The sequence below is a fragment of the Podarcis liolepis genome (genome assembly GCF_965112155.1).
Source record: "Podarcis liolepis genome assembly, chromosome: 16".
Classification (NCBI taxonomy): domain Eukaryota; kingdom Metazoa; phylum Chordata; class Lepidosauria; order Squamata; family Lacertidae; genus Podarcis; species Podarcis liolepis.
In genome coordinates this window covers 3,021,990-3,037,681 of record NC_139567.1, presented here as the reverse complement: position 1 = coordinate 3,037,681, position 15,692 = coordinate 3,021,990, and the positions used below count along the sequence as shown (strand labels likewise).

General features: G+C 45.9%; 1 protein-coding gene across 4 annotated transcripts in view; it reads right to left on the bottom strand.

Moving 5' to 3' along the window:
• Positions 1-15,692, bottom strand: part of SLC25A37 (solute carrier family 25 member 37) — a 33,497-nt gene that overhangs the window by 330 nt on the left and 17,475 nt on the right. For all 4 annotated transcript variants that reach the window (XM_083480664.1, XM_083480662.1, XM_083480665.1 and 1 more), the window contains 3 exons: positions 4,458-4,686; positions 1,479-1,535; positions 1-476 (listed from right to left, as the gene is read on the bottom strand). The exon at positions 1-476 is cut by the window's left edge and continues 330 nt beyond it. In XM_083480664.1, the coding sequence (XP_083336790.1) occupies positions 1-476; positions 1,479-1,535; positions 4,458-4,686 (762 nt within the window). The remainder of the gene's footprint in view (positions 477-1,478; positions 1,536-4,457; positions 4,687-15,692) is intronic.

Sequence of the window (15,692 nt, the reverse complement as noted above, 5' to 3'; positions counted from 1 at the left end):
TTTGAAGAATTCATACACAGACCAGGAAATGGCAGTTGAAGGCATCTGGTATATCACCCTTGCCTGGACCCCCTTAAAATACCCAGCGATGCCCCCCAGCTGGTACACTGTCCTAAAGGCATTGGCCATTCCGGAGAGATGTCCGCTAACGTTCACAGAACTCAACACCACGTTCTCTTGCGTGTTGAGGAGAGTCTTGCAGACGTCCAGGGGAGTCGTGGCGGCAGCCGCCACAGCCCCCGCCACAGCCCCCGATATGATGTGCGTGCTTGGATTGTACTGCCGGCAGGGGTTGATCTGCTCCTGCATGAACTCATAGGCCATGAAGTGAATGGCTTGGAAGGGGATGTTCATGGTGAGCTGGGTGCTGTAGCTCCGGTAGAAGGCACCCAGCCCCTCCGTCCGACGCACCGTCCGGATGCACTCCAGGACCGTCTTGTACGGAGAGTTGTACATCTGCATGCGCTGCTTCACCACTGGCACAGCGAGGTGTTGGATGTGCCCCGAGCAGGGAAACAAAAGAAATCAGAAAAGCCAAATTAGATGCAATTCACAGATTTTGGCGGTGCGTACCAACCAATAACAGAATAATAAATAATGGCCATTGTAATTTCCCAGATAATATATTTGAGGAAGACAAAGTCCCAAAAGTTTAATTTCAGAATTACAAGATCTGAAAAGTTTAAAATTTTAAACTTACAAAGCCAAATACACTAAAGTATCTGGCAGATGAAATATCAATCACCCAATCCACTGTCAAGTTTAAAGTAGATTTCATTTGGATTCTCAAGGCTGCCAAGCAGGGACATTTGTCAGTCACAAAAGTGTCTGTATCAGACAGAGGCCACATTCAGACCTTACCTTTACAGCACTATGGTGCCACCTTAAACAGTCATGGCTTCCCCCAACAAATTCTGGACGCTGAGAGCTTTTAGGAGACCCCTGTTCCCCTCACAGAGCTATCATTTCCAGCATGGTTTGACAATCAATGCCTCTTCACAGGGAACTCTGAGAAGTGTAGCTCTGTGAGGGTAATAGGGACTATCTACTGGCACCCCTAACAAACTACAGCTCCCAGAATTCCTGGATGGAAGCCGTGGCTGTTTAAAGTGGTATCTTAAAAGCATGGCGTGATGGGAGCTGGAGTTGCCCTTTCTGAAACAAAACTAATGTAATTGCTCTGAATGTACCGTTTCAATTCCCAGGTGACCCTCACAGAAATTTGGGAGTCATTTGCCAGTCAGTACTGACAATGCTGAGCTGCCTGTGTCTCCCAATCTGCAACATTTCATTTACTTATTTGACTCCATTTGTGAATAGTTTCCCATAAAAACTCTTGGGGGGGGGAATCAACAATAAAACAATTTAAAATGAAAAAACAATCCAAAGCACTATGTAGGTCTTATGCGTTCCTGGCAATTTTAATTCTCCTTTCCTCCTCTCAACACCACGAAGCCATTGATAGGCGAGGGCATTACCTTCAGCTGGATTCATAACACCGTCATGGAGTAGGGTAGCTAAGCTCCCAGCCATTCCTGCACAAACATACAAAAAAGACAAGTCCCCTTTCACAAATCAATCCTCAACAATCCACCTTTCCTTTTGCACCCAAATGAGCTCTTGAATGCACAATACATAATCACCCTTATTTATGCAACATCATCAGGAATCACATTCAGGAAAAAGAAAAACATCAGGAAAAAGAAAAACAGCACCCACAACACTTTTATATAAAAAAGCCACAGTAGAAATATGAAAGCATTCACCATTTGCAAAAATACAGCGCAGCAACTTATAAGAGACCATCTGGGGGAAGAATGGTTCTTCTTATGAAATTCATCTGTGCAGTTGTGCAAAGCAAGTCTGTGTTTTAAACTGTCTACCTGCCCATACTGACTTCCAGGTACATCTACCTATGACAAAGTTGTTATGAAAAAGTCAGCGGGGGGGGGGGGAGCTACCGCAATCTCAAACCAAAACACAAGAAGATAAACCTCAAAAGATACTCAGCAAAAGACGCATTCTTATTGGCACTCCCAATTTGCATTTCTGAATTAAGTCCCAACATATTTCAAATATGATACTGGATACGTAAAACATAACATTATTAAGATTATGTACAGCCATGACATGCTATTTAAAACACTTTTTTAAAGTGTCCCAATTGGATCAACTGAAAATAAATAAATCCTATTTGTTTCAGAAAACTGTTGTTTTTTAAGTTTTTTATCCCTCCATTATTCTTCTGCGGCAATGGCATCATGTTGTCATTCTGAGCAAGGGAAATATACTAAGTGCTGCTGCCTTTAAACAATCCTTAAATGTGAGGGGAAAGGCAGGGGACAAATAAATATGTAATTATAATGTTGGGGTATGAGAGAGATTCCCCAGCACCGAGAAGACACAGTTCATGAGGTTGTGCCTGGCCACACTGCCAGCAATAGCTGACATGTCCCCTGAAATGGCCATGGGCAACTTTGTACCTGAAGAGACACTGGGTTGCATCCAAAGAGTAGACCTACTGAAATTAATACACAAAGCTGACTTGGGTCCATTCATTTTAATGGGCCTACTCTAAGTTAGTCGAAAGCAACCCACTGTCTGCATCTGCTATATGCACTGATTCTTTAAAACTGATTTCTGCATATTAAATAATATTTCAGAGGCACACTTTATATATATATATTTAAAAAACACCCTGCATAATACTATACACATTGACTTTGTACGTTCAAGGGCTTGTATCTTAGACCACCAAGCCTGAAATACTGACTGCATTTAAATTGGATGTTTTTCTACATTAATCCATTAATCTGTAGTTACAAAGCCAGGCAGGTGCAAATTCAGAGAGTGAAGAATTTATTCCATGGGTTATTACTATAGTTCCTTCAGGAGTGGGAATATCAGCACAGGCCCCAAATAAAATCTCCCGAAAGAAAGGTCAGATACCTCCAAATACTGGGGGACAAAGCAAGAACAAAGGCATCTGGCTGGCTATACCAGAACGTAAGCTTCTGAAGATGACAGCCAAGAGAGGGAGGCAGGCGGGCAAAGAGAATCAGGACCTTCTCTGCTTGGACTGCTCCTCCAGCTAACTTTATGCTATAGTTCACTTGTTTTAGTGTTTTAGAATTCTAAGCCACCTTGGCAACAGAGGCTGATTCCTTAGGGCAGAGGTTTTCAACCTTTTTGAGTCCATGGCTCCCTTGACCAACTACATTATTTCTGTGGCACCCCTGTGGGACTCAGGAGCCCAGTTATGTCCCCCCTTGCCTGCAGAGCTGGCAGCCTCTCACCCTTTTTCAAACACCCACCCTTGTGAAGTGTTCCCTCTCTGAGCTGCCCCTCCCCTGCCCCAAAGAGAGGCGCCTCCTCACACTGCCCCACGGGGGCCTGGGACTTGTCTGTCCATTCTCAACAGCAAGGGCTGGAGGACTGGCTGGCTGGGCTCCCTCACCCACTTGCTTGCTTACTCCAAGGTTGCCTCAGCTCCTGGCACCCAGCACCCCCTGGCCAGCCCCAGAAGCACCATTCGCCTGGGAAGCTTGTAGCCAGGGCTACAGCCACAAACAGCGGTGCAAGCCTTTGGGAGGCAGAGACACAAGAGGGCATCAGAGGAGGGAGGGAAGGAAAGAGGGACAGAGGCCAGTGTTGCCCACGGCAGCCCTGACCATCATTCAAGGCACCCCAGGGTGACGCAGCACACAGGTTGAAAACCACTCTTAGGGTGAACAGGGCCCCCCTGCCACACCAACCCGTCTGCCGTCAGCCAGCCCCCAACTAGCCTGCCTTTCTACTTGCAACCAGTCTAAGGGGTGGCCATGCCTGTCAGCTTCCTCCTCCTCCTCCTCCCTGGTCTCAGTGTTGCGCTACAGGGAGGCGGAGGATGGGGCAAAACTAGAGCGGCTCTGGCTGCGCTTACTGTTGCTCTCCCTGCCTCCTGCCCTACAGAGTCCCAAAGGCACCAGCAACCACTGCATCTTCGGTGCCCTGGCAGAAAGGCAATATATAAAGGCAATGGATAGATTTAATAAGATTAGATACTGATTTAGAAGCAGAAGCAATTCCCCCCCCCCCAAAGCCCTAAGAACCTGCTTCCCTAGAGAGCTGCCCAAGCTTGACGACCCAGTTGTTTCAAGTATCTGCTTCCTATGGCCCCAACCAGAGTTGCTCAGGGTCAAATGCTTCTCCAACATCTAACTTTTAGAGGCTCTGGAGCACTACATAACGTCTGTATTCTTCATACACGAGACTCTAACACTGCCGATGCCTGTGGAAAACAGACAAGGAGTTGAATGCAGCAAGAGAGCGCTTAGGCGGCCACCGGCGGAGTCTTCCCAGCGTCTTTTTTCCAGAAGCAGAAATGCAGGCGGAAGATGCCAGAGCGCAAGAAAAAAGTGCACCATTTGAGAGGCAAGGGACCAGGATGGCACCCTGGGTTGGTTATGTCAATATACCATTGGCCAGGTGACTGTTCCCTCCGTGGCGAATAATGTCACTGAAACTCCGTTTCATTTTCTCATAGCAGGCAAAGTACAGGGCATGCGCTGGGCCGGCTCCCACCACAGTCACGTTGATCCCTCGCAAGGGTCTCCAGAAGCCTTCCGTCTGGATCATCTTCTTCAGGGCCTCAAACACACTTCTGTACTGGGCTTTGGGGTCGGGCTGCAAACTCTGCATCCGGGTCTAGAAAGAAAGAATTGAAGAAGCATGAGGAAAGCAGCCCTTGATGGCCCCCAGGATTAAGGTGAGGGCACCAGGTTCTGCCAATGAGCTTTTTTATCTTATCTAATCTAATCTAATCTATGCATTTTTGCACTCAAGTGCCACAAAGGCAGCCACACTGATAAAACAAAGCCATTACACTCAGCAGCAAAACCAAACAGAATAAAACTACTCAACTGACAGTGCATTTGAAAGGAAAAGCGCTACCTAGTCCACTTGAAAGAGGATTGCAGCAAAGATTGCCATCTCTAGCTACCCTCCCAGTTAAACACAACATGCCTGGGTGAATAAGAAAGGTTTTGCCTGGTGCCTAAAAACAGCCAGTGACTGTGCCAGGCATGCTCTCCTGGGGGGAGCATTCCACAAACCGGGAGCTATCACGGAACAGGCCCCTTATTGAGTTGGCATATGAAGCCGGGACTCAGACAATGTCCAGGTTGGTTCATGCGGGGAGAGGCAGTCCTGGAGGAGCTATGAACTCCTAATCTGTGGAGACCCGTTTTAAAAACGAACAAATAAGCCAAGGAACCTTACACACAGGCTTCAACAGCGTGCCAGCAGGGGGCGCTATAACTCAGCCAAACAGGATAGCACTCTCTCCCCACAAAACCCGGACCCTGACAACTTTATTGCTGTTACTCTCAATACAACAGAAGCTGCAAACGAGAACTGTATGTCTCGCATGTCTCAGTAATGAGCACCCACTTTAAACAAGAGTAGAAATGAGTAGGACAAAGCAAGAGCCTTCTGTGGTTTCAGAGACACATTTTTCTGGACCCATCGTGCAAAAGCCAATTTTAATTTGTGCTGTAAAGATAATCATGCTGGGAAACGGTTTGGGGTAGAAGCAGCACAAGATCAAGTACCAGGGCTAAGTGACAAACTATAAATTAACACCATCAGATCTAGTTGGCACAGATATGAAATTGTTGCTCCTCCAACAAAACATGCAATCTTCACTCAAACTACCCTCTTGTAAGATAGCAAATCTGGCACCATTTTAAAAAAGGAATCTGGGGGAGCTCGGAAGTTTCAGATCCTTTAACTTGGCTTCTGTCCAGGTAAAGTGGCCGAAAGCATGGCACTGAAGCTGGAATCATTAAAATGAAGCGCAGGCTTTGGCAAGGAAGAATCAGCACGACTTCCAAACAGGAAGCTTATCCTACCTAGCATTCGTTGAGGCCACACCTTGATGAAAGCAAAAGATAAAAATCCCACAGCCTGCCTAATTACTATATATGAATTTTGGGAAAGACTGAAATATTATGAGAATTGAAATTTGTATTTCCCCCCCTACTTATATTGTACACATTTTGGGGGGAAACCCTGACACCCCCACCCAAGTATTTATATATGCCTACCTGGTTGAGAAACACCTATCTAAAATCAGGGATTGTTACAGAGGAGCTCATCCCAACCTACACTCTGCACACACCCCAGAATTACATTATTATTATTATTATTATTATTATTATTATTATTATCAGTATTGTCATTATTTTGCTCAGCAGGTGGCAGTGCACTAAGCACAGAACACAGAGAAGAAGCAAGCCTGGCTGCTGACTGCATGTATCATGCACCAGTTACTGTCAAAGTAGGACCTGGGAGACCAGGGTCCGAATCCCCTTCACTCAGCCGTGAAGCTCACTGGGGGCCCTTGCGCCAGTTGCTCACTCTCTGCCTAACCTACAGGGATTAAGTGAGGAGGGGGAGAAGCATGCAGGCCACCTTGAGCTCCTTGGAGAAAAAGCTGCAGTGTAAATTAGCCCCAGAGAGCAAAAACAAATCCTAGTATTGTATTGTATTGTATTGTGGCATCAACAGTGACTCAGCAATCAAACCTATTGTTCTGGAGTGTCCTCTCTGTCCAGGCCTGAGCTCAAACATATGGAAATAATTGTGAGATTACAGCTAGCACACAAGCTAAGCCTGAAGTGTGATGCAGCTGCAAAAGGCAACAGGCACATGTGATTCGAAGTAAAAAGAAACACATTTCCAAGCCATGAGAATGAATGGTGTCACTTTATTCCGCACTAGCTACACCTCCTCTGGCACACGATGTATCCCTCTGGTGCCACACTTTCTAAAAAAGTATAATCCGGGGTGTCCAACCTGAGGCCCTTGAGCTGTTTCTGAACCTCAACTTCCACCAGCCCAGCCGTCGTCGTCAGGGATGATGGGAGTTGTGGTTCAGCATTACCTGGAGAGCTGCAGGTTCCCCATTTCTGAAACAGAGAAAGTGGAATGGTTCAGGAAGAAGACCATGAAGATGGACAGAGGTATAGATTGTGGAGGGTGGAAACATGATAGAACTCTTCAAGTCCTCCAACAGCGATCACACAGAAGAGAACACATCCGCACCATACATTTAAAGCACATCCACACCACTTAACAGTTCATTTATCAAGGAGCTACAGTTTGCAGCAGCCTACAAACTACAGCTCCCAGGATTCTTTGAGGGAAAGCCATTCTCAAGTCCACCCACCTCACCCAACAACCCTATGATACAAATGCTAATTATCGCATTAGTGCTTTTTGGAATCTGTGTCCGAGCGCATGATCACGACATTGAGCATCTCAGGACAGCGAGACTCTGGGATGCAATTCAAGCTACTTGGCTGGAAGGAAGAACCAACGCTGCCAGTGCAGACTGGACTTGTCCCAACAGCCTAATGTCAGCCTGAGCAATGCAGATCACTGTCATTCTGTGCAAATGCTCATTAGCTCTCGCTTCCCTGCTCATTAAACATGTCTGAAAATGTACCTGCTCTCAAAGCTTACAAGTTTTGTGTGCACGTGCTAATGATGTTCCACCAAGGTACAGCCAAAAGGTAGACAGTCATGGTCTCAGGTGCTCCAGCTCTTTAGTGGCAAAGCTAGGAACTCACTAGCCAGCCAAGAAATCTCCACCTTGCTGCTTTAATTGCTTAAGGCAATGCTTAATAGTCACCTGGATTGTTTCTACTGGTTCAGGCCTGGGCTGTTTAAGTTGCCGTGAAATCAAAGCGGAGGCCCAGCAAGTCTCCTCAAGCCCCACAGAGCTGCTTGCTTGCGTCTCTCCTTTGAAGAACGGCATTCCAACCTGGAGCACAAAACCACTCTGAGCGGCAGGACACCATCTCTCGCTCTGCCTCAGCGAGAAGAGGGGGTTCCCACCACTTTGCCACTGTCAACAGCAAGGCGCAAATCCAGGCTTCCTTACTAACACAAGTACAGCAAATCCCACTTCAACACAAGCACCTATTTGCAAGGATGAAAAGGGGATGCAATTCTAATCCCAGAAGATTGTCTCATTTGCTGCAAAGATAAATGCAAGAGAAGAATTACAGCGGATAAACACCAATTTGCCAGCTGCCAAAAAGCTTGAGATTGGCCAGTCATGTGATGAACACATAACCAGCCTTGGCACAGCCTTCCTAGAAGCAATTAAAGGAACTGTGTACTTATATCACATTTGCGTTTATATCACATTTGCATGTATTTATGTATTTATTCATTTATTCCATTTATCTCCCAACCTGCCTCCCAAAGGGGCTTGGGCCAGCAATATGGAAAGCAGACAAAAGCCATACCGATGACAATGTGCTTCTCCAAGTCAATTTCAAGCAGTACTTTTTTCAGGGGGTACTTTAGGGTACACAGCACTGACACCTCTTTTTTGGTTGCTGTTAAAAAGTGTGGCACTTACTGTAACAACTTCTAGTGTCTATTGTATGAGGCATACTGCTTGTCATTAATGCCTCCCAAAGCAGGCAAAGTAGTTTTAGGAGACTGATCGTGAAGATCTTGCACACACACACTTATATTATTAATAATTGCTTGATAATAATATTGCAGAAAATAGATAGCATCTATAATGTTAATTTCAGGTGTTGAGATGCTCCTGAAAGGTCAGACTTCTGCTCTAGGCTTTCCATGTCTTCCCCTGCCCTGTAGAATCCCTGTTGAGATATAAAGAGTGGGACACACTCTTTATACTTCCTGGAAACCACTGAAGATGTTTTTGTTTCCAGAAGCTTTTCCTAACATACGTGAAGCCAACGTTATTATGGCACTTGTACAAAAGGCTGCAGCCGGGGAGCAGCGATGGAACCCCCAGAGAGCCACTGCCTGTCAGAAAAGTCAATCCTGAGCTACAAGGGCCAATTGCCTGACTCTAGACAAGCTCCTGTGGGGACCCACCTAAGGTCATCTGGTCAAAGGAAAGAAAGTTGTGCACCTCAAGGACATAAAAAAATAACACCCATCTTTAATAAGCACGTTTGCATACCCTGAAGTGCTCCAAACATTGGTCTGGAGACTGCCCTTTTAGATAAAACAGAAAGTGAAGCCACGATTACCAGGTTTATCACGGCCTGACAGATATAAAGGCAACAACAGAATTATGTAAGATGCCTTAGGGCCAGTTTTTTTGGGGGAAGGTCCAGTCCGAGAATGGATTTATTTTGAGGATTTGTGAGTATTGGGCTTTGCTTCCTTTTACACTCACAACAAAAACTTGTTAACTAAGTCCGTAATACAAAGCCAGATCACTTTCCAGGGATAGCTGGTCCAAGGGATAAATGCAAAGGGGGAAATGGAGCAGGGACATTTTTGAAATATTTGAGCACCACACCCAGTTTAGTCACAAGGAGGTTTATGTAAAATGAATCCTTCAGCTTGTTTACACTATTACAAAAGACACCCCTGTCTGCAAGACAGATCTGAAAATGTAGGCAGATATCAGAGCCTGCTGTTCCTGCTATATACACAAACACTTCTCATGCATACACAACTGCCTGGATCAGGAAGAAAGTCTACTGAGTCCAGCATTTTGTTTTGTTATGAATTACAAGTGGAACCTGGAGCAAGACGCTGAGGTGCGGAGGGCTCTAGTTCAGGGTTCCAGCCAGCCATGCCCATACTCCATTCCTGGATTTTCTGTTCTCCATCCCGCCCCTGCCCCCCAATTTCAATATTTAGTGCACTGAATATGCTCAGTCCTCACTGGGTTCTCTTTTGAGGGGCAGGGGGTCTGCAAGGAATGCTGTCTATCTGCAAATCATGGAGTGCCTGAAAGCCCCCAGATACCTCCTTCTTGCATGCAAACTGTGCCATTAGAGGTGTATCAGGCAGGAGCGGGGAATCTCTAGTCATGGGGCCATTTCTCACCCAACAGCCCCACAGATGTGATGTTACCCCTGATAGATAGGATCCACTTTGGAAGAGCAAATTTGCTGTTACTACTGCACAGGATTGTTTTGCCCTTCAAAATGACACCCCCCCCACACACACACACATCAAGACAGCTTGACAGATATAAACACAAGCCATTTTTTAAAGAACTGCACATTAAAACTGCTCAAGAACACCCAAATGGAGCTTGCAGACCCCACTATGGTCTAAGGACAACAGTTTGAAAATATATTGCCAAGGGTGCTCTATCACTGAGCTACAGTCCTGGCTTTTGCATCAGCAAGATAAGCATGGAAGTTGTTAAAATGAATGAACACCCAGCTCTCTGTGCAGGGTGTTGCAGGGACTGCATTTGACAAATTACAACAACTTTGAGAACTTAAGGAAGAAAAGTCACTTTATCCACATATATATTGGCTGATTCCTACCTCTTTTTGTTAATGGTGGCATGCAGTGCTATTTTTTCTAGAAGAAGTGGAGCCAGAACTCACCATTAATGCGTCCCTCATCCTCTTAGAATAGCAATGGTGCCTACCTGAGAGGTGCTGGAACTCACCTGAGAGATGCCAAAACTGAGTTCCAGGGAGTTCCAGCTGAAAAAAGCCCCAGGCATGGACCATTCATAACGTAAGAATATTCTTCACAACTGCAAGCAGGGCACTGGGGCAGAGTAAGTGAAGTACAAGCTACAACAATTGACTATAACAATTGACTAGCACTCCTGTTCCGGCTGTACAGAAAAAGCATTTTGGTTCCTGAAATTCATTCTGATTGTGCATATAAAATATAACTGACATAATTCTACAGGATGTGGTATTAGTGTATGAAAACTGTCCAGATCCAAGGATCCCCAGGCATGCACCTCTAGATGGTGGAGATATCAGACAACATCCTGGCATCTGGGCATCTTCACTTGGTCGCAAGGGGCTAATAATTTCAAACACTCCTTCAAGGCGTATAGTACAAAACGCCCCTGGGTGAAGAACAAAGAAGAGTGCCTGTTTGGCACTGTTCACTAGCTGGGAAATAACATCATGAGGCACCTGTTAATACTGGCTTGGTAAGGAATCACATTGGTGCACACTCTTGCAAACAAGCTTTCTGCACGCAAGGGGGTGGGAAGGGTTTTCCACTCATCTTGGACAAGCCATTCTTTGGCAATGGAAACAAAATCCTGACAGTTCCCATTTGCACACACTCTCCAGCCGCTTGAATCACCATCCAAAAAATACCTCTCCAAGCTGAGCATCATATGAACATCTGAAATGGCCTTACACTCAGACCACGAGTCCACCCAGCCCAGGACTTCCTGGTATTATAAAATTAATTTTGTAAAGAAATGCACAGCATCCCATTTCTCACAGTGGCCAACCAGATGCCTCAATGGTGAACCGACAAAGAGGGCATGAACAGAACAGCATTCTGCCACTGATGCTCCCATGCAGCAACCTTTATTCGCAGGAAGGCCACCCTTGATCTTGATGGCAACATAGAGCTATCATGGCTGGTTGGCTTTGGCAGCCTTATTCTCCACAGCAAGAACCCTCGACGAAGATCATCACAAGAGATAAACCCGGAAGGGCTGTAGATATCTTGTAAAGGCCCTGGCTTGCATCCCATGCTGATCATACTCAGACCCACTGAAATTTGCAGACATGGTTAACCTAGGTCCAAGTATTCAATGGGTCTCCTCTTGAGTAGATGGGGCTCCTCAACCTGGGAAGGTGGCCCATTTAGAAGAAGAAAAACTCTGGTCCTAAATCTCCACTGCCTTGTGGAACACCTTCAGGAGAAGAAAGGCTAAGGGGCAAACCCTACACAAATCTGGAATGGAGTCCCTCAGATGGTTGGTTGGCACCTTGTAGTCCTCCTTCCAGCAACTCCTGCACTGACTGCTACTCCTCACTGTCTCAGGTAAAGATACCTTTTTATGTCCCTCGCAAGGCATCCAGTCCATTGGATCTCCACAGTTCCTGTCCAACAGCTCTGGAATTTTATGCCTCTGTTTAGATCAGGGTTTCCCAAACTTCTGAGTTCACTGATCCCTTTATGAGCTTATAAAGTCGTTATTAACTGCAACCCAAATTCTTGGGAATGTAAATGAAATACAATCAAGAAAAATCAATATATAACCAACATTTATCTATCAATCACCATTCCCAAGAATCATAAAATGTTTTTTTAAAGGAATATTGTTGCACTGCGGAATAATCTTATTAAAGTTAGAAGTTCCTCAATGGCAACAGAAATGCACTCTATACATGCCCATGCCCTATATTTCTGGGGCTCATAGTTCCTAATTAAATTTTTCACTCTGTACCTCATAAACGCCTTTTCTAACCCTAGGCCTCCTCACCCCTTCACAGACCCAAAACCCCAGGGAGAGGGGAGGGGAATATCTACCTGGAAACACTGGTTTAGATTGCAACTCACACTGTTATTACGCCCAGGAATCCAAGATCTGTGCTACCCCATCAGATTTATCAGTTCAGAAGCCAACATGAAGCATATGCAGGGCAGCCCAAGATATTTCACTGCTTCAGGTGAGGAACAAGATAGTAGTAGTAGTAGTAGTAGTAGTAGTAATTTATCTGGCTGGGTTTCCCCAGCCTCTCTGGGTAGCTCCCAACAGAATATTAAAAATGGAATAAAACATCACACGTTAAAAACTTCCCTAAACAGGGCTGCGTTCAGATGTCTTCTAAAAGTCAGATAGTAGTTTATTTCCTTGACATCTGATGGGAGGGCATTCCACAGGGCAGGCGCCACTACTGAGAAGGCCCTCTGCCTGGTTCCCTGTAACTTTGCTTCTCACAGTGAGGGAACCGCCAGAAGGCTCTCGGAGCTGGACCACAGTGTCTGGGTTGAACAATGGGGGTGGAAACGCTCTTTTAGGTCTACTGGGCGGAGGCCATTTAGGGCTTTAAAGGTCAGCACCAACACTTTGAATTGTGCTCGGAAACATACTGGGAGACAATGTAGGTCTTTAAGGACCGGTGTTATATGGTACCTCCCACTCCTTGGCTTACATGTTCGGAAGCGGACTGGACTAGCCATCATGGCAATTTTGGCCACCACAAATGAGAGCAGTAGGCAAGTTTGGAGGGTGCATAGCACATACAGCCATCTTTCCACTACCTTGCTGCCACTTCCTGCCCTCCTGCCCAGCATCTGGTGCCTGAAGGAGCTGACTCCCTCTGCCTAATGGTAGTACTGGCCTTGGACAGGCCTCAAAAATAAAAAAAAGCATCTGGAATCTAGATTGCAGTAGCAAAGCACATATGACTAAGATCCATGAACGCTGGCCCTGGCATACCTGTCTATGGAGAGATGCCACTAAAATGCTATTCTAGTAAAATGTGACCATAAAAATCCCTTTTAATGGTGAACTTTAGTTTCCATTTAGCTTCCTGCAGACTATTTTGAGACATTGCATTCTGAGATTTACATTCCTACCACAAAGCTGCACTGGAAAACAAAATATGTCACAAGGCTTTGGTATTGAATCCCCTTTGGCTATGTCAATAAAAGCTAAAATAAAGATGTCTTGCAAGTGTGGACCATGAAGCAGAACCAGTAGCAGCTTGTGCTTGCCCAAGAATGGGAAATGCATGCAACTGCAGCCTGTGTGAAAATGGGTCTAGAGGGAAGCGCTGTATTTTAGGAATCCAAGCAGTTATGCTCCTTGGACATTCTTCATACTGGAGTACCGGTAGTGATAACCATGTACTTTTAGTGCTGTATTTTAGGAATCCAAGCAGTTATGCTCCTTGGACATTCTTCATACTGGAGTACCGGTAGTGATAACCATGTACTTTTAGTGCCCAGTGCAGAGGGCAGTCAGTGCCTCCAAAATGTGGGGATGCTACAGGCCCCACTCATCCTGACAAGTCAATTCTCCACATCAGGGCTGTTGCTCGGTGATGGAGTAGGTGCTTTGCATACAGAAGGTTACAGAGTCAATCATTGGCAAACCCAGGGATGAGCTTTGCCCTCTTCGATCCTTCAGGAAGTCATGGCACTTCTGCATCTTTGAACTTCTCCACAGAGGGAAGGTGCTCAGCCAACATGGCTGCTCCCATCACTGCACCGCCTGGGAAGGAGAAGCCCCACCTACCGGCTCTCAAAGTGCTGAAAGGAAATAGGGCAAGCCAGAGCAAGCAAAGTAAGTCCCAGCTTTCTAGCTGACTACACATTATTAACAGCTAATAAGCCTTCTGCAGGGCGGGCACCCAAATTTGAACACAAACTCATTAAAAAGAAGAGGTCCCAGCACCTAGAGAGATGTGAAGGCCTGGTGGGGGGTGGGGACAGAATAATGGGGAGGAGGTCCTCAGTTTTTCCATTTTTCTTCCAGGCCTTCACATATCTAGGAATACAACCCTCAAGTTAAGCCAACTGCTGATGACTGGAAAATAAAGTAATTGAGATTTTCTTTAGACATTAATGGAACTGCATTCCAGAGGAAGAGAAATTTTGGGTGCAACCCACAACACAATTCCCCAGAAACACCTGTATTGAAAACAGGTAGATTTCAACGATCCCACAAGGGAAACTGCTGCAAAATAGGTACTACAGGGATCCTCTTCACAAAAATGCAATTTTATTTCATTTACATATAGACCCATTCTTCCAAGCTCAGAGCAGCTTGCAAGTGTGGAGGCATCGCTTGCAACTACTGACAGACCAACAGCCCCCAACACACACTTTAAAATATGTGTTGTGCATCTTTTCCAGCATCTTAGCCCCTGCTATTCTTCATTGCAGATGCCTCTGTCCCAAGCATTGAGACATCCAGCATTTCCCATGTTTTGTATACGCAGGGCACAGGATTCACCCCCAGCGACACACTCTGCAGCAAAGCGCCCACTGCTAGTGTATGGGGCCCTGTAGGCGCTGCTACTCTACATTGTTATTGTTTCCTGTTCACCTGCCCAAGAGAAGAGAAGAAGTCACAGCAGCCAGCCAGATGCCCATGGGAAGCCCGTAAGCAGGAGCCAAGCACGACAGGACTCTCCTCACCTGTGAGAATCAGCGACTAGCAGCAGCAGAAGCAACAGCAGAAACCATTCACATGCCTTCCATTCTTAGAAGCATAAAATTGTAGAGAAGGAGGGTCACCTAGTCCAACCCCCTGCAATGCAGGAATCTTTTGCCCAACTTGGGGCTCAAACCCACGACCCTGAGATTAACAGCCTCATGCTCTCCCAGCTATCCTGCATAGCAGTGCAAGTTGAGCCCAGGAAGGGAAAGAGAGATGGGGGTAAGCAAATGGACAGTTGTCACAATGGAGGGGAGAACGTGGACCAAACTCAGGGCTTCACAACCAAGGATTCCCCCCTCTATAAACTCAAACAGATGCCATCTTTTTTAAAAAGGGCTCCAGGAAAGCGAAACATTTGAAGGTGCAATCTACCTGCCCTCAAGCAAGTAAAAGAGAAGAAGCATCTTTGAGCAAGGTCACAACTCAGGGGCAGAGTATGAGGTTCCAGCAGCTTGCTTCTTGGGAGAAAAGCAAGGACAAACCTAGACAGCATCTTAAAAAGCAGAGACATCACCTTGCCAACAAAGGTCCGTATAGTTAAAGCCATGGTTTTCCCAGTAGTGATGTATGGAAGTGAGAGTTGGACCATAAAGAAGGCTGATCGCCGAAGAATGGATGCTTTTGAATTCTGGTGCTGGAGGAGACTCTTGAGAGTCCCATGGACTGCAAGAAGATCAAACCTCTCCATTCTTAAGGAAATCAGCCCTGAGTGCTCACTGGAAGAACAGATCCTGAAGCTGAGACTCCA